The sequence below is a fragment of the Palaemon carinicauda genome, chromosome 21 (genome assembly GCF_036898095.1).
Source record: "Palaemon carinicauda isolate YSFRI2023 chromosome 21, ASM3689809v2, whole genome shotgun sequence".
Taxonomy (NCBI): Eukaryota; Metazoa; Arthropoda; class Malacostraca; order Decapoda; family Palaemonidae; genus Palaemon; species Palaemon carinicauda.
In genome coordinates, this window is record NC_090745.1 from 122824591 (window position 1) to 122845152 (window position 20562).

Consider the following 20562-nt stretch of genomic DNA (forward strand, 5'->3'; position numbering starts at 1 on the left):
GAGAGAGAGAGAGAGAGAGAGAGAGAGAGAGAGTAATTGCAATTTTCGGGTGAAATCAAATTTCCATTAATGTTAGTTGGAGAGAGAGAGAGAGAGAGAGAGAGAGAGAGAGAGAGAGAGAGAGAGAGAGAGAGAGAGAGAGAGAGAGAGAGAGGGTTCATTTGAAATGCAGTTTTCGGGAGAAATCAAATTCTCATTTTATTGTTGGTTGGGGAGAGAGAGAGAGAGAGAGAGAGAGAGAGAGAGAGAGAGAGAGAGAGAGAGAGAGAGAGAGAGAGAGAGAGAGAGAGAGAGTTAATTTGAAATGCAGTTTTCGGGAGAAATCAAATTCTCATCTTAATGTTGGTTGGAGAGAGAGAGAGAGAGAGAGAGAGAGAGAGAGAGAGAGAGAGAGAGAGAGAGAGAGAGAGAGAGAGAGAGAGAGAGAGAGAGAGAGTTGCTCGCTAGCACCATGCACGTGCAGGCTGTTTATCATCTAGTGTGGAACGTTACTGTCCACAAGGTATTTAAGGTTTTAAAGGTATCTCCTGTTACGGTGTTACCTAAGGAATCCCACGTAACATAGGTGAGACCGGTTACTACTTAAACCTTGATTATTACATATTTCTTATATAGTGTGTTATAATCATGCTATTGTTTAGTAAATATAGATTGAATTTGATGTAGAAAATACGAAAATGGTGCCGTGATTTTAGTATTATGGAGCTGAGGCTAACCTAATGTGTTCCAGTTATTATTATTATTATTATTATTATTATTATTATTATTATTATTATTATTATTATTATTATTATTATTTAGCTAAGCTACAACACTGGTTGGAAATATGGAGTCAAATTTATCCATTTCTGACCATGAATTTTGGGAAAAACCACCCGTTCATGAGTTTTCCCATTCTTATGGATATCCCATTGGGAAACTGGGGTTTGGCTGGGAAAACGCTATAAATGAGTGATTTCCAGCAATGATAATGGTCAAAATTGCAAGGTTAACAAGATGGAGCCTTTGTATTATCAGCGGCCCGCGTGCATAGAAAATGGGAATTTTCTACCCATTTTTTTGTCCGTTTTTATGCAAAACCTCCACACAAGAACACCGCCTAACCTAACCAACAAGCCGTGTCTTTACCTAAAGGGGAGGTGCTGCGACCCCTCTTACACTGCCATATTCTTAGCCGGTGTGACGGTCTGGACGATCCCCCGGTCTCAGAATTCTCCTTGATAATCTGCGCATGCGCGAACATTACCGTTTGCCAGTGCATACGAGGTTGATGTTTTATTTTCTTGTAATGTTAGCGTTCGCAGCTCAACATTACTGCTTGCCAGTACATACGAGCTTGCTGTTTTCTTTTCATGCGAGCGAAGTGAGCTAATGGCGGAAAATAACCATTATACAATGGCAAGGAGAATTCTGAGACCGGGGAATCGTTCAGACCGTCACACCGGCCATCATCTCATATAAAGGTGGCTGCTATCATACGTACACCCCTTGAAAATAACCAGTTGGTAAAATATGTATGGCTGGAAATTATCGTATCATCATCATCCCCTCCTTCACGTATTGACGCAAATAATTCATATTACATCCCTCAGATGGTTCTAGCTCTTGCGTGGCTTGCTTCACTCACAAATAAACATAATCTCACTACTTTTCTGTTCTGGCAAGCAGTATCTGGATGAGCTACGCATGCCAAAATTATGTCATTATTTACCTCCTCCAAGTTGGGAGGAGGTTATTTTTTTGCCCGTTTTTCCGTTTGTCTGTTGTGAACAACTTCCTGGCCACAATTTTACTCATAGAGTAGTAAAACTTTCAGGGATTAATTTTTATGCTGCGACTTGGAAGTGATTCAATTTTGAAAGTCTTAGGTCAAAGGTCAAGGTTGAGCAATAGGTCGGCTAAATTAACCCTATCTTAACCCCAAGTTTGCGCATGGTTTTCACACAGACTTCAAATATGCCTACGGTCTAAATTGATTTTGGGAAAGGCAAGCTGGTTTCGAGAAATAAGCTGCCATGCTGTAGGCCAGCACACACTGAGTGCTTTTCTTTTTTCGGATATTTTATACTTTCAGGTAAGCAACTGAACTGAGAGCTTTATCAATATAGTAAATTACTGAAAAAAAAAAAAAAACGGCTGTTGTAGAATAATATCCGGGAACTTGGTAGCTTATAATTTGTTCAACAAACCAAGCCCGGTAATAATTTGTTCATACCAAAAGCAGAACAGCTGGAGAAACCAAATGCGAATAACACATGCGCAGTAACTCATACTTAGACTTAAAAGTGAACAGTAGACTTTGACAATGAAATTATGTACACAATTTAATCAATTAGTACGTAAGTTAAGCCCCAGTCCCCATTAATCGAAGAAAAATGGCAAACTAGCCAGCACTGCCCTTTTCTTAAAGCAAATTCTATTTTCGTTAGAAGTTAATGTATCGTTTTTAACCCTATGATAATTATTTAGAATAAAAGATAATTTATTGCCTTACAAATCAGTAAAAATATACCCTAATGCCTATATAGTTTTATGTTATTTGTTGCTTATTAGGATATATTATTGGAACCTACTTATCAATGAAAGGTTCCTATATCACGGTTATACGTTATAAGGAACAATTACCAGAAACCCTTGTGTTTAGGTGAGAGAAAAAATCTTGTGTGATGTATTTCAACAGAAATGTTAGACTTTGCAAAAAGAAAAAAAAAAAACAGTAGTAGTCTTAGGTTAATGACACAATCTCAACAATTTAAAAAGAATGTATGAAAATACTATACTGTACTTTACATCTTTACCCAAGCACTGTTTCAAGATACGTTGATGGGTACTAATGTAGATTTACAAATGTGTATCTATTAGTGGCATAAAAGAACTTTATTCTGATTCTCTTTTATATTCTGTAACCCACTTTGACTAATGTTGTGCTAGAGTTATAAAGAAATCAAGGGAATATATTCTAGCCTAAAGTACACCCACCTAACCTAACTTCGATTTATATGTCATTAAATGGCAAGTTAAGGTATCGTGGATTTGCGGACAGGTCACCTTTTTCATGCTATTTCATTTCCACTCCGCTGAAAATTTTTTAGAATAAAAGTTTCTCATTGTATCTCAAAACTTGATCATGCCTGACTGATTATGCAGTGTGAAGTGTACGTAGGTCAAAATTTTGTGAAGTATGTTGGAGTTCTTTCCCCTGCCTTCATCGCTCAGTTAGATCATTCATTGTACTGTCTGAATGATTAGTTAGTTGCGCAATCTTCCCCCCCCCCCCCAATAAGTAAGGACACGTCAGTCTAAATCAGGGTAGGGAGGAGTACCTCGTTCTAGGACATATTTCATTGATTTCATTAAAACTAAGGCTTTGACAAAGGGAACATGATTGAAATTCCCAACTTCGTTGTGACCTATTGGTATTTGTCTTCAAGACTGCATTCATACCAGTACTTCATATTGCGCATCTCTATGCACCCTATCCAATGTAAGAGAGGTATGGAAGGAGTAGGAATAAGTCTAAAGAGATTTTTCACCTTTGGGGTATTCCTTAAAGTCCAAGAAATTCCAATGACTTCCTCCCTCTCTTGACATCACCCCTCTGTCTCTTCTCGCTTTGCCTCCTCTGGCGGTCGATTAAGCAAGAACGGCGACCCTTTGAACTCTCGGGCAGCCTCCAGGTCAGGAAGCTCTTCCCCACAAGGCTTATTAAAACCATAAGTAGGTAATTAATTTGTAATAGTCAGAGTTAAGTGTTTTCTTATAGTTTTAAACATTCTTTTGGGAAACCATATTTTCTCAACTTTCAGACCCCTTTCATAACACATTTCAGCAAAAGGCTCTCCGTTATCATTCATTCTAGAACCTCCAACCTACTATGTTTTTTTTTTTTTTTCTTTTTTTATTCTGTTAGATACCTTTATGTTTGAATCTCCCAATACAATCATGGTTCTGCTGTAAACCTGCCTGACATATATTCACTCTCCCAGGCAGTTAGACTTTGTAATAAAGATGCTGACTCAACAGGGGGAGTTATTATTTCTGTTTTGATATTTGATAGAAAGAATCCTTTTTCCCTTTCACTTCCCCATAGCTGGACCATGAACAATGCTTAACATAATTTGACATCTGATACACAGATTTCTATTCTCACAATTCATAAATTAACTTGGTCCTTTTCTTCCACAAATTCAGACATAATTAGATACAACATGAAGTCGTTGATAGTGCTTTCACTAATTACCATAAAATTCAGCTTTTCTACATGAAAAGTGTCAATACATTTCTCATCTGCTGCACCATGCTTATCCAAATGAAAAGAAAAGATGGGACTATACAAGATAAAGTTTTTATTCTCTGAAATACTGGAACACAGTACTGTGAAATGATCTTCCTAATCGGGTAGTTGAATCAGTAGAACTTCAAAAGTTCAAAGTTGGAGCAAATGCTTTTTTGTTGACCAGGCCGACATGAGTCTTTTTATAGTTTATTTATGACATATTTGTTTTTGATGTTGTTTATAGTTTATATGTGACATGTCTGTTTTGACGTTGTTACTTTTTTTTAGAATGATTTATCGTTAATTTGTTCTCTTCATTTTTTCATTTCCTTATTTCCTTTCCTCACTGGGCTATTTTTCCCTGTTGGAGCCCCTGGGCTTATAGCATCTTGCTTTTCCAACTAGGGTTGTAGCTTGGATTGTAATAATAATAATAATAATATACCTTCTGCTGTGTTAGTTGGGTATTTTGACATGCAGAGGTTTGGAATTGTAGCCTACATGTAGAATTTGGAATTTGTCATAACAATAATTTACAATTATTTTTTTTTTCCAGTTATGAACATTACTAGCATCAAGAAATAACTTTCCCATTGTGTTGTGAAGGGAAAACTATGTTAAAATGGCATTTGATTTAAAGAAAGAAGAGGATGTTAAAGAATTCCTCGAAAATCTTGGGATCGAATACAGATTTGGCTGCTTCAGTGAGAAGAAACCTGACAGTAAGTGATCTTTTGTCCTTGTAGGTTATGGAAGTATTTTTTTCTTTTCTTCTCTTGGTGGAAGATTTACGAAAGTTCTGCATTCTAAATTTTTTGGTTTTATTTTGGCATATTTTTTAACTTTACTTGATTATAGTTAGATTAATTATAATTTTATTTTGATATATGTGACTTGTTGCAGTTATAAGATTTTGTTTTTAGGGGACAAGCTACCATGTATTGAAATTTGCTTCAAAATTCTCAATTTATACATTATGTTTTAGGTATATAGAATGCGTTCTTCATACTAAAATTTTACATTATTCAGGCCAACACTTTTTACTTTTTAAAATGATTTTTTCATCTTGAAAAATATATCAATTACTTTGAAAATTGATACATGATAACTTTGTTATAAGCACATTTGTTTTGACAGGAGGAAATTCAGAAATGTTATTTAATATTTAAAAGAAAAATTGATATTTTCAAAACTTGAATGTTTAATAAAAAACCAAAATTGTTCCGTAACCGAAATACAAACCACGCTATTTACATAGGGTTTACTTTCGGCGTAGCTGAAAATGACGAGCCATTAGATTTTAACGAGGGTTAACTACCCCCGCGCTAGTTAGCAAGGGGGTAGGGGAAGGGGTAGCTTGGTACCCCTCCCCCCCCACACACCGGTGAATTGTCTCACTTCACTTTTGGCTCGGACGATGAGCAGACGTGTCTGTCTTTCGTCCTCGCTTTTGACAGCCTTAATCTGTTTTTTCTTTTTCTTCAGCTTTGTGTGTTTGGAAGTTGGCCTCTACCTTCATCGCAATTATGCGCAAGTGCCCTGGACTCTCCGGCCGCCCCTGTGGAACTTTCATGTCGGCGGTCGAGACGTATCCCCACACCCTATGCCCGCAGTGTCGAGGTCAACGGTGTGCTAGAGACTTAACTTGTAGTGAGTGCAGGGAGTGGTCTACCTCCCAGTGGGAGAGGTTTGCCCGGCAGCGTAAGAAGAAGTCCAAGAGAGACCTTTCTCCTTTAAGGGCTGCCTTGAAGAAGGAAGGCTCCAAGGACTCTTCTTCCGCCGCCCGAACCTCCTCCGAAGCTCCCACTCGGTCGGTCTCTCGTGAGAGGCCGTCGAGTGGTAGCGTAGGCCATTGTTCTGTTTCCCGACCTCGGGGTGCAGGAGAGGGTGTTGCCTCCCATAGCGGGGCAGCTCCCCCTCCTCCTCCGGGGGAGGATTTTGATTCTCATTACGACGAATCCAGTGTTGTTGAGCTCCTATGCCATGGGATCGGCAAAGGGGCTAGCCCTTCGAGCAGAAGTCGAGACCATGCTCAAGAAGGATGCTCTCCAAGAAGTCGTCGACGGCTCCCCAGGCTTCTTCAGTCGACTCTTTCTTGTAAAGAAGGCGTCTGGAGGCTGGAGACCCGTCATCGATCTCTCAGCTCTGAACAAGTTTGTCAAACAAACTTCGTTCAGCATGGAGACAGCGGACACGGTCAGACTTGCAGTGAGACCACAAGACTTCATGTGCACACTGGATCTGAAGGACGCGTACTTCCAGATCCCAATCCATCTGTCTTCCAGGAAGTACTTGAGATTCAGCCTAGGCAGCAAGACCTACCAGTTCAAGGTACTGTGCTTCGGTCTCTCCACAGCACCTCAGGTGTTCACCAGAGTGTTCACCCTGATTTCGTCGTGGGCGCACAGGAACGGCATCCGTCTCCTCCGATATCTGGACGACTAGCTGATCCTGGCAGACTCGAAGTCGACCCTTCTTCGACACCGAGACAGGCTTCTGGGACTTTGCCAAGATCTGGGGATCATGGTAAATCTCGAGAAGTCCCCTCTGCAGCCGACCCAACGACTGGTATATCTAGGCATGTTATTAGACACCAATCTCCACAAAGCCTTTCCATCAGACGACAGGATAGCAAGGCTGAGAAGGGTTGCAGAGCCCTTCCTTAGGCGGGAAGAGCTTCCAGCCCAATCATGGTTACCTCTTTTAGGTCTCCTAGCCTCCCTGGCCCGTCTGGTCCCGAACGGCCGTCTCAAGATGAGATCCCTGCAATGGCGGCTCAAGTCCCGGTGGAATCAGGGCACCGATTCCCCGGTCTCTCTGGTCCCTATAGGACCCACGGAACAGGCGGACCTGCGGTGGTGGCTTATCGACGAAAACCTACGAAAGGGAGTGGATCTTCTCGTCCTTCCCCCAGATTTGACACTGTTCTCGGACGCGTCAAAAGAAGGGGGGGGGGGGGCACATTATGAACCAGAGGATCTCAGGCCTTTGATCAGAATCAGAAAAGTACCTACACATCAACCTGCTAGAGATGAAGGCTGTGTATCTGGCCCTTCAACAGTTCCAACGGCCCCTGGCGGGCCACTCCGTGGTGGTGATGAGCGACAACACCACGGTAGTGGCTTATATCAACAAGCAGGGACGTACCTTTTCACAACAGCTATTCCATCTTACAGTAGAGATTCTGAGGTGGTCCGAAGTCCACTCGATAATACTATCAGCTCGCTTCATTCCTGGCAAGAGGAATGTGCTCGCCGACAGTCTGAGCAGAGCTTCGCAGATAGTAAGTACCGAGTGGTCTTTGGATCCTCAGATAGCCAACAAAGTCCCGACTTTGTGGGGTTCCCCGACAGTGGACCTGTTCGCGATGGCCTTGAATTTCAAGCTGCCCCGGTACTGCTCTCCAGTCCCGGACCTCAAGGCTCTCTGGCAAGATGCCTTCCAACAACGGTGGGACAACATCGACGTGTACGCCTTCCCACCGTTTTGTCTGATGAGAAGGGTGCTCAACAGGACCAGACTATCGGTCAACCTGTCTATGACCTTAATAGCTCCGCTATGGCATCACGCGGAATGGTTCCCGGACCTTCTGCAACTCCTAAAGGAACCTCCGAGAGAACTTCCCCCACGACACGAGCTACTCAGACAACCACATTGCAACATCTTCCACAAAGCTGTAGCCTCGCTTCGTCTTCACGCCTGGAGACTATCCAGCGTCTCCTCACGGAGAGAGGCTTTTCGCAGCAGGTTGCGGAAAGAATGTCTCGACACCTGCGGAAGTCCTCCGCGGGAGTCTACCAGGCGAAGCGGAGAGTCTTCAGTGGTCGGTGTCGTGGGAGGGGTATCTCTCCACTCGATACCACTATTCCAGCAATAGCGGAGTTCCTCGTGTATTTGCGGGAGGAAATGCGCCTTTCGGTCTCGGTGGTGAAAGGCTATCGCTTAGCCTTAAGCCTGGCCTTTAGGCTGAAAGGAGTGGACATTTCTTCCTCGCTAGAACTCTCTTTACTCATACGTAGCTATGAGCTTACCTGCCCTCAGTCGGAAGTGAGACCTCCTCCATGGAACATGGTTCGGGTCCTCAGGGCTCTGAAGAGACCCCCCATCGAACCATTACGCCAGGCCTCTGATCGCCACCTGACTTGGAAGACGGCTTTTCTACTCGCGTTGGCCTCTGCCAAACGAGTTAGTGAACTTCATGGTCTCTCATACGACATCGCCCGTTCAAGGGGATGGGGGAGGTAACGTTCAGGTTCGTCCCTGAGTTTGTTGCCAAGACTCAGAACCCTGGAGTGCCGGACCCACGGTTCGACTCCTTCAGTGTCACGAGTCTCCGTTCCGTAACAAGTGACCCAGACCATCTGCTATTATGCCCCGTGAGGAGTCTGAGGTGTTACTTGAAGAGAACAGCTGCAGTTCGTCCCCACGTGCAGGCGTTGTTCGTAAGCACGGGAAGGACTAAGAGGAGGGTCACCAAGAACACCATATCAGCCTGGATTCGAAGGGTTATCCATCACGCCTTGAATCCTGACCCTCCTCCGTCATGTCACCCTAGAGCACACGATGTCAGGGGCATCGCTACGTCCCTGGCCTTTAAGAGAAACTTCTTTGTGACGCAGGTGCTACAAGCTGGGGTCTGGGAGCGTCAAACGACCTTCACAGCCCACTACCTGCAGGACATGACCCACTCGAGCCTCGATACTTTTTCTATCGGCCCCGTGGTGGCTGCACAACAGCTGGTCTAACCTCAGGCTCCTTATTGGACAGGTAGCAGAAGGTTGAGGGCATTGTTACCCGGTCTCAGTTTGCGTGAATGAAAGAGTATGTCTGGCCCTTACTTCTTTCTTCATCCTCCTCTCTCTTGGGGAAAGCAGCATCCTGGTCTCTGCATAGCTGACCTCAACCTCTGCAGGTAAACCATGCTTCCTTGTGTTCCTAGTATTAAGTTTACACTGTCGCGTCCCCCATACCCTGACGAGGTGGTATTGGGAACGTCCTAGCCTAGAATTCCATCTAAAGGACTCCAGGTCAACTTCCTAGGACGAGTCACACTCTATTCCTCCACACACAAGCTTATGTAGGCCACACGTTGTGAGGTGCAGGGACTCTTTTTCTCGAGTGCTGCTCACTCGGATTCTGAGTCCCCGGGTAAAAAAAAAAGCCAGAAAGGCTGGGTACTTTCCACCCTTCCTAAGGGGTAAGTCACCCTATGTAAATAGCGTGGTTTGTACTTCGGTTACGGAAAAAATGACAAATTCGGAGATAATTTGTATTTTTCCTAACCGTATAAACCTTAGATATTTACACATATTTGCCCACCAGCCCTGTCCCCCAAGACAAGTCCTACCTCTAAGTGAAGTGAGACAATTCACCGGTGTGGGGGGAGGGGTAGCAAGCTATCCCTTCCCCTACCCCCTTGCTAACTAACGCGGGAGTAGTTAACCCTCGTTAAAATCTAATGGCTCGTCATTTTCAGCTACGCCGAAAGTAAACCCGATGTAAATAGCTAAGGTTTGTATGGTTAGGAAAAATACAAATTATCTCCAAATTTGTCATATTGCCTTACCTGTGGTATAATTCTAACTTGGCCATATATTCCACCAGTTCCATTGGTGGGGGGGATGAGCTGATACCCCATTGTATGCCTTGACACATCTGAATTAGATTTTATTTCTTCTTTTTCATTCTAAATAAAGACCTCTTCTGTTACTTGGTGTTTATTACTTTTGACATGTTTATTTGAATTATAAAAAAGTAAAAATATTTCTAAAATCATGCAAAGCGACCATGTTCATGAAAGTAAACTAATGATATACTTTAATTACTCTGAAGTATCTGTTTGGCAGCTCAATCAAGTGAGCTGTCACAGCTGTGTCGTAATTTCGTGAAGGTTCCTAACTCTCCTTTATAGAGTACGATTGTCAGACATATGAGGAGAAACTTTATTATTAATACAAGAATACCAGGATGGCCATACAAATGGTATATCTGTCAAACTTAGACAACGTTATTGGGATGTCATAATGAAACAAAAGCTATAACTCTGTTATTTATCAAGATAATTAAATGAAACTTCTTAGGGGTGTTATACGATACATTTTCGTATGCATACGCCAAGTAACTAATTTTTCAGTGTCAGAAAACATATCCATGAAATTGGTCCCCTTAATCATAACATAAAAGTATAGTTGGGCAACTGCTTAATTACTTCAATAATCAGGTATAGAATCAATAGTTTGAATAGAGCATGCAATACAAGCACTAACCTGATGGGATCTTAGGCAAAACAGCAATGATTTGTAGCAATATGAAGGAAAAAAAGTGGTTTTGACTAATTTTGGAAGGCAGTGATCACTGAGGTAGTGGCATTAGGGGAGTCAGTGTAAGAAGCTTTATTTGTAATGAAAAACAAGGAAGGATGGGCTGTGGGAGCCTAGTATTACCAACCAAACTCGGCCAAGTCGGTTGTCTAGCAGGGAGGAACGATGAGAAAAAAAATACTCTTAATTTTTTGTCGGTGGCTACCTCCCAAATTTGGGTAAAATGCCATGGCAGATAGATAGAATAAAAAGAATAAATATGCTCTTTGTTTAGAACATTTTATTACTATGATCACTACCCTTTACCTGAGGGCTCTTGATATATTTCTAAGCAAATCTAGTCACGAAGACCTAGTATGACAATTATAATTACAATTTGATTTTGTGGAAAAACAGCTTCATATTTTCAGGGATAATTTTTAATATCAGAATTGGGACCCATTCTACTGTAGGATTTTTTGTAATATTTTTTTAAGTGATAAATGTTTGTTCAAATTTTAATATTGCGGTTCTGTATTATTATTAACTAGACTAACTATAAATACTTATTCTGTTAGTACACATATATATTTTTTTTTCAGGTTGTCATTTGCTTGGAGATTATCTAGAGGGCGTGAAAAAGGATTTTGACAAGGCCTCAAAGGTCTTCCGTACCAATTGCGATGAATCAAATTATGCCAGAAGTTGTTATAAGTTTGCCAATTATAGTTTCCTTGGGAAAGGTGGCAAGCAGAATATGGACGAAGCTTATTCGTATTACTTGAAAGGATGCACAGCAGGTGACTCGGACTCTTGCCTCAATGGGGGCTTAATGTGCGTGTCAAACACACCAACAAATGTGAAAAGACCTAAGGACTATGATAAGGTTTGTGAGTCTTTTATTGCAATGGTTTTCCATTTGTAGGAAATCTTGAAATTTGGGCATTATATATATAAATCGTTTTTCAAGTACTATACTATTAAAGATCTTTAGAGAATCAATATTTAGTTTGTTCCGTGACCGAAATACAAACCACGCTATTTACATAGGGTATTACTTTCGGCGTAGCTGAAATGGCGAGCCATTAGATTTTTAACGAGGGTTAACTACCCCTGCGCTAGTTAGCAGGGGGTAGGGGAGGGGTAGCTAGCTACCCCTCCCCCCTCACACATTGGTGAACTGACTCACTTCGCTTTTGGCTCGGACGACGAACGGATGTCTCTGTTCCCGTCCTCGCATGGCAGCCATTTATTGTTTTGTCTTTACTTAAGTACTTACTTTTCTTGTACTCATATATATATGTAAACATATTTTTATGTTAATGTATATATTTGAGTATAGAAATCAGTAAGTTTCCTTTTCAGTGTTCGTGCTGTGTGTGTGTACGATATCACTGTGTAGCCGCCGGCAGTCAGGCCACTACGATGTAGTTTCATGGGCCGCGATCTCTTCCTTGGTCTTTCGGTCGGCTCCTTCCACGGGTGCCGTGGGGAGTCGTCATCGCGGGACTTATTATTTTGTTTCTCCTCTCTCCTCTTTTCCTACGGGGAAGGTGGGGTTCAGCGTAGGAACGCGAGAGAGTAGTTTGACTACGGTCTCTCTCTCTCTCTCTCTGGAGGTCGTTCATCCTTTTACTATGTTTTCTACATACTGTACTACGATAGCTCCTCCGTTCGGGTGGAGTTGCTACGCAATACTGTTTATCTCAGTTATATTTTTATTATAAGATATAATTGTATTTGTTAACTTTTCAGCTTTTTAGAACGTTTCCCTTCGGGGTTTTTCGTTCTTACTTTTAGTGAACATTCTTTAATGAATTGCATAATTATAACTGTTATAATTCTGTTTTTGTTACAGTTCTCGCCCTTCCCCCTTCCCGTGAGTGTAGGTGGGTTGAGGGCTCTTGCCTGTTATATAATTCTTGTGTTCTTTTCCCTCGGGTTTCCTCTTTGGAGTCTTTCCGGGGGAATGAATGTTGACTAATTACTTTTTATTTTCACAGTTAACGATCTGTTTTTCCGTTTGCCTAATGTGACAACGAAGCTGAGCTGTCTTGTTGGGACTCGGGGAGTTGGCTGTTGCTGCCTCCTCTATAGGACTTCGTCAGGGGCGTGTCTCCTTCTCCTGGAAGTTCTCCCGAGACAACCGATAGCTCTTCAGTTCATCTTAGAACACTCAGAAGGTTCGCCTCCTTGGGTGGGTAACTTCCCTTCCGAGGGAGGTTCCCTGCCCAGGTTTGAGTTTCTTTCCCTTTCGGGGGAAACTTCTCTTACCATTAATAATTATGATATGTTCCTGGTCCTCCGGCGGTTTTGCTCTTGGTGCTGAGCGACCGCTTTTGTAACCTTGCTCAAGGGGCTGAGCGGTTACATTCACGGACCATAGTTTTTGTGCGACTATGCTCTTGGTGCTGAGCGGTCTCACCTGTAGCTACGCTCAAGGGGCTGAGCAGCTGCAGAAGCGCCTCTTCGGAGGTTGGCTCCTAGGTCACTGGCTGACCCTTCGGCCCTATGGGCTCCATCTTCAGTCTCTTCTACGAAGTGTTCCTCTCTCGTTCGCGAGAGAGGACACTCATAGAGACTCCTCCTCGGAGGACTCCTTCTGCTGTTGTTGCTGAAGGCTCAGTCCCCTTCAGGGGGCAGCTGAGCCCTACAGTCTCTCCTGCGAGTGTTTCTTCCCCGAGGGGGGAAGTTCACCACAGAGACTCCTCTTCGGAGGTCTCCTTCTGCTGTTGTTGCTGAGGGCTCAGTCCCCTTCGGGGGCAGCTGATGCCACGGTCTCTCCTGCAAGTGCTTCTCCCCCTTGGGGGAGTTCACTCCAGAGACTCCTCTTCGGAGGTCTGATGATGGTGCTCCTGCCTGTGGTCGTCTTCATCTTTTCCTCCCCGCAGAGGATCCTCCTGCCAGACCTTCTCCGGGACGCAGAGTACAATGGGCGCCAACATACTTCGTTTCCAACGAGCACCGGTCCCTTCGGGGCAAAGGGCTTACTCCACAATGTGGGTAAGTCCCTTAAGTGCCAGGTTTTTTCCTGCGCGCCCACGTTTTTCCTGCGCGCTTGCGCTCTCCTGCGATCTCTTGTAGCCGAGTCTCGCCGTAGATCTCCTGATCGCCAGCGCTCACCTGCGCGCCAGCGCTCTCCTGCTCCTCTGAGACCTGTGCGCCAGCTCTCTCCAGCTCGCCAGTGCACTTCTGGACGCCCTTTTCCTGCTACGCTCCTTGTGCGCTAACGGTCTCCTGTACGCCCACGATCACCTGCGCGCCCTTTTCTAATGTGCGCAATGCGCGCCAACGTTCGCCCTCACGCTCACGATCTTTGGATCTAGGCACAGGCAAGACGATTGTTCCTTCTTTTTACACCCACGATCGCCTGCTCACCAGCGCACATCTGCGCTCCCTTTCCTGATGTGCGCAATGCGCACCAGCGTACTCCACAAGCTTTCAGATGTGGGTGAAGGCGAAAGAGATGATTCCTTCACCTCCTCGCCGACGATCTCCTGTGCTCTAGATTTGAACGAGTCTCTGAGCGCCCGTGCGCCCACGAGAAGTCTTCTGTACTCGCCCACGAGCGTTCGCTATTATGCGCAACCTCACAATCTGGTTCTGCCCCACGCTGATATCTTCTGGCCGCGTAACCGCGCTCCATCGATCTCCTAGCGATCGCGCGCGATTCTTCGCCTGCCCACTAGCGTTTTCAACGCGCCCACGCTTCAGATCGCCGTACGCGGCCTCGCGTTGGCTCTCCTGTACGCGATCGGTCGCTACGCACCATCGCTCGCCAACGCGCCTTCTCGTAAAGAACCATCGCTCGCCAATCACGCCATTGCACCATTGCCCGCTTACGCGTTTTCGGTCTTCCGACCGCACCTACGTGCACGCGTCATCGCGCGCACCCACGCGCCATCGCGCGCACCCACGCGCCATCGCGCGCACCCACGCGCATGCGCACACACGTTGGCCTGCGCGCGAACCAACGATTGTACCATCGTGCGAGTGCCAAGGGCGATTTCGACCGCGATTCCCGTCGGGTTTCGCAACACGGGCAACCTGGCGAGTTTTTTTCTGGAGTGCATACTTTCAGATCATCATAGTCACGATCTTCACCTCGTAAGCGCAGAGCATGGCACGTACAAGAGCAAGAAGAATCTTCAGAAGAGTCTGGGTAACATTCTTCTCCCTTTTCAGGCAGACCCCATCATCCCTCTCCTCAGGATCGCCCGATCCCCTTCCCTCTAACGGTGGCTGCTGACACTGCCTCTGTCACTCGTCAACAGAGGGAATACTTCGAGATCATGGGGTAGCCTGATTTTGCTCTTCCTCTCCACCATTCCATGCAACGGGCCTTCCGGGGGTTTTTCCCTCGAGAAACTCTCCGCCCGGCAGGTGACATTCTCGACTTCGGGAATCTTGAACCAGGAGGAAGCAGCAAAGGGTACCAGGCAGGCCACCTCGTGGCTGATCGTCGAGCTTGAGTCTCTGGCCATCCGGTCGCGACCCAAGTTTTTATACAAGGCAGCTCCGGGAAGGTTATGGAACTTTCCTCCTCTCGGACACGTGCACCATCGTTTCCCGACACCAAGTGTCGAACTTGGGGACAAACTCGATGTTGAAGCATTGAGATGCAGTGACCGAGTGGTTTTCTCTCGAAGGTCCCTACCGTGGATATCGGCAAACCCAGACACTCTTCCATCCTTGGAAGGGGCTTGTTTCAGCCCAAGGACAAGGAACGAGCGACTGAGAGGTGGAGAAAGTCTTATCACGATTCGCTCCTCCAAGGCGCTTACATCCAGTCCCTACAAGCCTCCAGCACCTCAACTTCAACTGCCTCGTTCAGCCTAGGACATCAGAACCGGCACGGGCAGCTAGACAAGGTGTCTATGCAGCTTCCCCCCTCCTGTCGGGGACAAAGGGCGAGGAGCCCTCCTGGGAAGGCAATAATCCCAGAGGGGGCGGCCTAGGCCGCAAACGCTAGGATTGGCAACCCCTTCCTGCATCCCCCAGTGGGGGGGATGCCTGGAGTTGCGCCCTCAAAGTGGCAGCAACTCGGGGCCAATTCCTGAACGATCTCCATGATCAGCCAGGGATTTCGTGTCCCATTTCGTAACATCTCTACCTCCCCTGTCGGCAAATCCAGTGTTGCTGAGCCCCTATGCCACAGGATCGGCAAAGGGGCTAGCCCCTCGGGCAGAGGGCGAGACCATGCTTTAGAAGGATGCTCTCCAAGGTTGTCGGCGGCTCCCCTCAAGGTTCTTCAAACGACTCTTTCTTGTAAAGAAGCGCCTGAAGGCTGGAGACCCGCCATCGTCCTCTTAGCTCTGAACAAGTTTGTCGTACAAACTTTGGTCAGTAGGGTTCAATAGATTCGATCAGACTTGTAGGGAAACCACAAGACTTCACGTGCATACTGGATCCGAAAGACAGGTACTTCTAGATCCCAATCCATCCGTCTTTACAGGAAGTACTTGGAATTCAGCCTAGGCAACAGATATACCAGTTCAAGGTGCTGTGCTTCGATCTCTCCACAGCACCGCAGGCATTCACCAGGAAGTTCATCCCGAATCCTTATGTCCACAGAGGAGCGGCATCCGCCTCCTTTGCTTTCTGGATGACTGGCTACCCCGGCAGTTTCGGTATCGACCCTTCTTCGACACCGAGACAAGCCTCTGGGACTTTGCCAAGATCTAAGGATCATTATAAATCTCGAGAAGTTTTCTTTGTTTCCATCGCAACAACTGGGATATCTAGGCTTGATTTTAGACTCCAATCTCCATTAAGCCTTCCCTCCAGATGACAGGATAGCAAGGCGGAGGAGAGTAGTAGAACCTTCCTCAGGCGAGGAGAGTCTCCAGCCTTTTTCTGGTTACGTCTCCTAGGTCACCTTCCTCCTTGACCCCTCTAGTCTCAAACACTCGCCTCAGGATGAGTCTCCTGCTTTGGCGACTCTAGTCCCGGTGGAATCAAGACTACGATTCCCCAGACATTCTGGTCCTATGGGACCTGCCGAATGAGGAATCCTGCAGTGGTGGTTGACCTACGAAGCCTTTGCTAGAGAGTGGATCTTCTCGTCCCTCCTCCTCATTTGATGCTGTCTTCGGACGCGTTAAAGAAGGGGGGGGGGGGCGTTCTGAACCAAAGGATCTCAAGCCTATGGCCAGAACTAGAAGGGTACCTCCACATCAATTGGCTAGGGATGAAGGCCATATTCTGGCCCGTCAACAGTTCCAACAGGCCCCGGGAGTCACTCCGTGAGCGACAGCACCACGGTAGTTGCTTATTTCATCAAGCAGGGAGGTACCTTTTCATAACAGTCTTCCCATCTTACAGTAGAGATACTGAAATGAGCCGAAGTCCACTCAATACCACTATTGGCTCGCTTCATTCCGGACAAAGGAATGTGTTCTCCGACAGTCGGAACAGAGCATCGCAGATAGAGAGTACCGAGTGGTCTTTGGAACTCCCAGTAGCCAACAAGCCCCGACACTTGTGGTCCAGTTCGTGACAACCTTGAATTTCAAGCTGTCACTGTACTTCTCCCCAGCCCCGGACCCCAAGGCACCCTGCCGAGATGTCTTCCCACATCAGTGGGACAACATCGACGTCTACGCCTTGCCACCGTTGGGTCTTAGGGGAAGGGGGTCTCAACAAGACCAGACTATCAGTCAACCTGTCGATGACTCTGATAGCTCCGCTACGGCATCATGCAGAGTGGTTTCCGGACCTTCTGCATCCCTTGATGGAACTCCCGAGAGAGCTTCCTCCACGACAAGAGCTAAGCAACCACACCACTACATCTACCACAAGCCGTAGCTCCGCTTCGGCTCCACGCCTGGAGTCCATCCAGCATCTCCTCACAGAGAGAGGCGTTCCGCAACAGGTCGCGGAGCAGATGTCTTGACACCTGCGAAGTCATCCGCAGGGGTCCACCAGTCGAGGTGGAGAGTCTTCTGTGGTTGGTGTCGTGGGAGAGGTATCTCTCCCTTCGATGCCACTATACCAGCGTTAGCGGAGTTATTGTCCATCTGCGGGTGGAAATACGCCTTTTGCTCTCGGCGGTAAAGCCTATCGCTCACCCTCAAGCCTGGCCTTCAGGCTCTAATGTTAGACAATTCCTCCTCGCAGGATCTTTCTTCGCTCATACGAAGCTACGAACTTACCTGCACCCGGTCGAAAGTGAGACCTCCTACATGGAACATGGCTCGGGTTCTTAGGGATCTTGAGACTTCTCCCTGTGAACCATTACGCTAGGCATCTGATAGGCCCCTGACTTAGAAGACGGTGCTCCGGCTCGCTCTGGCTTCGGCCAAGCGTGTCAGCGTACTTCATGGTCTCTCGTACGACTTTGCCCATTCAAGAGGATAGGGAGAGGTAATGTTCGGGTTCGTCCCTGAGTCGGTTACTAGACTCAAGATCTTGGAGTCCCAAACCTTCGGTTCGACTCCAGGATTTCGAGTCTCCGTTCTGTAACAGATGACCCAGGCCTTCTCCTACTATGCCCAGTAAGGAGTCGGAGGTGTTATCTTAAAGAACAGCTGCAGTTCGTCCTCACGTGCAGCCCTGTTTGGGAGCACAGGAAGGACGAAGAGTGTTTTTCTATCGGCCTGTGGTGGCTACACAACAGCTGGTCTAACCTCAGGCTCCTTAATGGACAAGTAGCAGAAGGTTGAGGGCATTGTTACCCGGTGTCAGACTGCATGAATGAAAGAGGTATGTCTGGCCCTTACTTCTTTCTTCATCCTCCCCTCTCTTGGGGAAAGCAGCATCCTAGGTTCTCTGCATAGCTGACCTCAATTCTCTGCAGGTAAACCATGCTTCCTTGTGTACCTAGTATTAGGATAATACTGTTGCATCTCCCATACCCTGACGAGGTGGTATTGGGAAAGTCCTAGTCCAGAATTCCATCTAAAGGTCTTCAGGTCGACTGCCTAGGACAAGTCACGCTTCATCCCTCCACACACAAGCTTATGTAGGCCGCACGCTTCTTGCGGAGCAAGGAACTGGCTAGGTTACCATCATTAGTCAAACTTGACTCCAGTATACACTACCGTTTGTTTCAGCTTTTTATTAAATTAAACTCTTTGTGGATAGATTGAAGTATAAATATATGAAATTCTTCATTTTTATATTTCACAGACTATATTTTCATAATTTTTATTCAATTAGAGAGCCAGTTTAAAGGCTACTTTTAACTTTTATGGGTAAGCAATTGAGAAGACTACTTTCAATATTAATATTGCTTAATTGCATAAAGTATCCTACTTTAAGCATCTTTTATATGTATATTAAAGTGCTGTGGACATCTGTTTTAAACAAAATGTTATTTTAACTTTCCTATCCCAAATTTTGATTAATAATAAAGCTATCTTATGATCCAGAATTATGACAGATTTTATGAATATTCAAACATTTTTGAAAAGCTGTAATATGCACGAATAACGGGAAACGTTGCAATATTTTTCTGGTTTGGATAAAATTCTAATTTAGATAAGTTTTGCAAGATTCATGTAGCTTCTTTATAATTTACTATAAAATTAACTTAACATCTATTATAGCTGTCTTTAATAATTTTCCCACACAGATTTTAGTTCATAATCAAAACAAAATATCTTTAATTATAAATACTATAAGTAGGCATTGTAGCAAAATGAAACTATATAAATGTCCTTAATCATTTTTTTATTTTCAGGGGTTGGAACTTTTGGATAAGGCATGTGACGGCAATAATGCATTTTCGTGCTATTACATATCGGGCATTTTCATACAAGGCGTTAAAGACCAAATAGAAAAAAACATGCAGAAGGCATTTGATTATTCAATGAAAGCATGCGATTTAGGAAATATGTACGCTTGTGCTAATGTATCTCAGGTATGTAAAGTGCTTTTGAGTTGAAATTATCATTATTTTATTTTTACCATTTATTTTTACATTGGTATATTTACAGTATAACAAAATGTACAAAAATATTGATAATTATTCCTGATGATATAAACCTTTTGTACAGTGTTTAGTCTTGCTAGCTGTTAATTGCCCTGAAAGAAATTAGCTAGGTCTTAAGGTACAGTGGTAGCAATTTTCTATGGCTTACAAACACAATAGGTCAATGAAGTCAATTTTGGAGCCTACTTTCTGGCAAAGTAAATCAATCTTCACAGAGTGCTATCTCAAAGATGTCCAGACTCAGTATGAGGATTGCTGTTCCCTGGGTCCGTACGTTACCTCTAGCTTCGTAGTTGGAGAAGGGTCTACTGCCTCTTCCCAATAACTTAATATATACCCTTGCCTTTTTTCTTGTACTTGTGTTCACTGGTTGTTTGTTGCAGCCTTCCGTCAATCTGGGATGCAAGTCAAGTTAGTTTTAATGTGTTCACAGGTTATCTGTTCCTGATGATATAAACCCTTAGTAAAGTGATTAGTTTTGCTAGCTGTTAATTGTCCTGAAAGAAATTAGCTAGGTCTTTAGTTACAGTGGTAGCACCAATTTTTTTTCTTTCTTTTTTTCTGCAATGATGATGTCAGCCTTTTTTTCTGGAAAGCATGGTACCAAGTTTACTTGCACACAAAGCTACTGCTTTCAATTAGTCCCTTCATAGTTGAAAGATCTAGATACAGTTGAATACCTCGTTTCATGTTATGTTCTGTAAAAAGAAAGAAAAATAATTCAATAAATCTTCGATTATACCCAATCTAGGCAGTGTATAATTCTTAACAAGGCTAGTGTTGAGGAAGCTTTTTGTATATTATTGATAGTTAGCCTTGAACGTTAAGATACTCCCATGAGCCACATGCATGATGAGAAAGGAGTTTTCCTAAGTATAGTCACATTAACAGGGATGACTTCAATTTACAAGGGAAAGACATTTGTGCTGTAATTGCCCTTACAAATTTGTTTCAAAAGTTTTTAAGAGCATCTTGCTATCATTTTCATGAGAACTTTGAACTTCTGCTGCTATTGTTGAGAATTGATTACCTACAACTCCAATTTTATTACT

The 20562-nt window shown here is 44.7% G+C and overlaps 2 protein-coding genes across 4 annotated transcripts in view; one reads left to right on the plus strand and one right to left on the minus strand.

Annotated features, from left to right (window-relative positions):
• Window positions 1-445: 445 nt before the first annotated feature.
• Coa7 (Cytochrome c oxidase assembly factor 7) overlaps window positions 446-20562 on the plus strand; it is a 31209-nt gene continuing 11092 nt past the window's right edge. Inside the window, exons 1-4 of the mRNA XM_068345376.1 lie at window positions 446-565; window positions 4833-4998; window positions 11178-11461; window positions 19259-19438. Coding sequence (XP_068201477.1) covers window positions 4899-4998; window positions 11178-11461; window positions 19259-19438 — 564 coding nt within the window. The 5' untranslated portion in view covers window positions 446-565; window positions 4833-4898. The remainder of the gene's footprint in view (window positions 566-4832; window positions 4999-11177; window positions 11462-19258; window positions 19439-20562) is intronic.
• The window catches only part of Ercc1 (DNA excision repair protein Ercc1), a 61796-nt gene continuing 61322 nt past the window's right edge, over window positions 20089-20562 (minus strand). For all 3 annotated transcript variants that reach the window (XM_068345375.1, XM_068345373.1, XM_068345372.1), the window contains one exon: window positions 20089-20208. The gene's annotated coding sequence lies outside the window, so the exon portion shown is untranslated. The remainder of the gene's footprint in view (window positions 20209-20562) is intronic.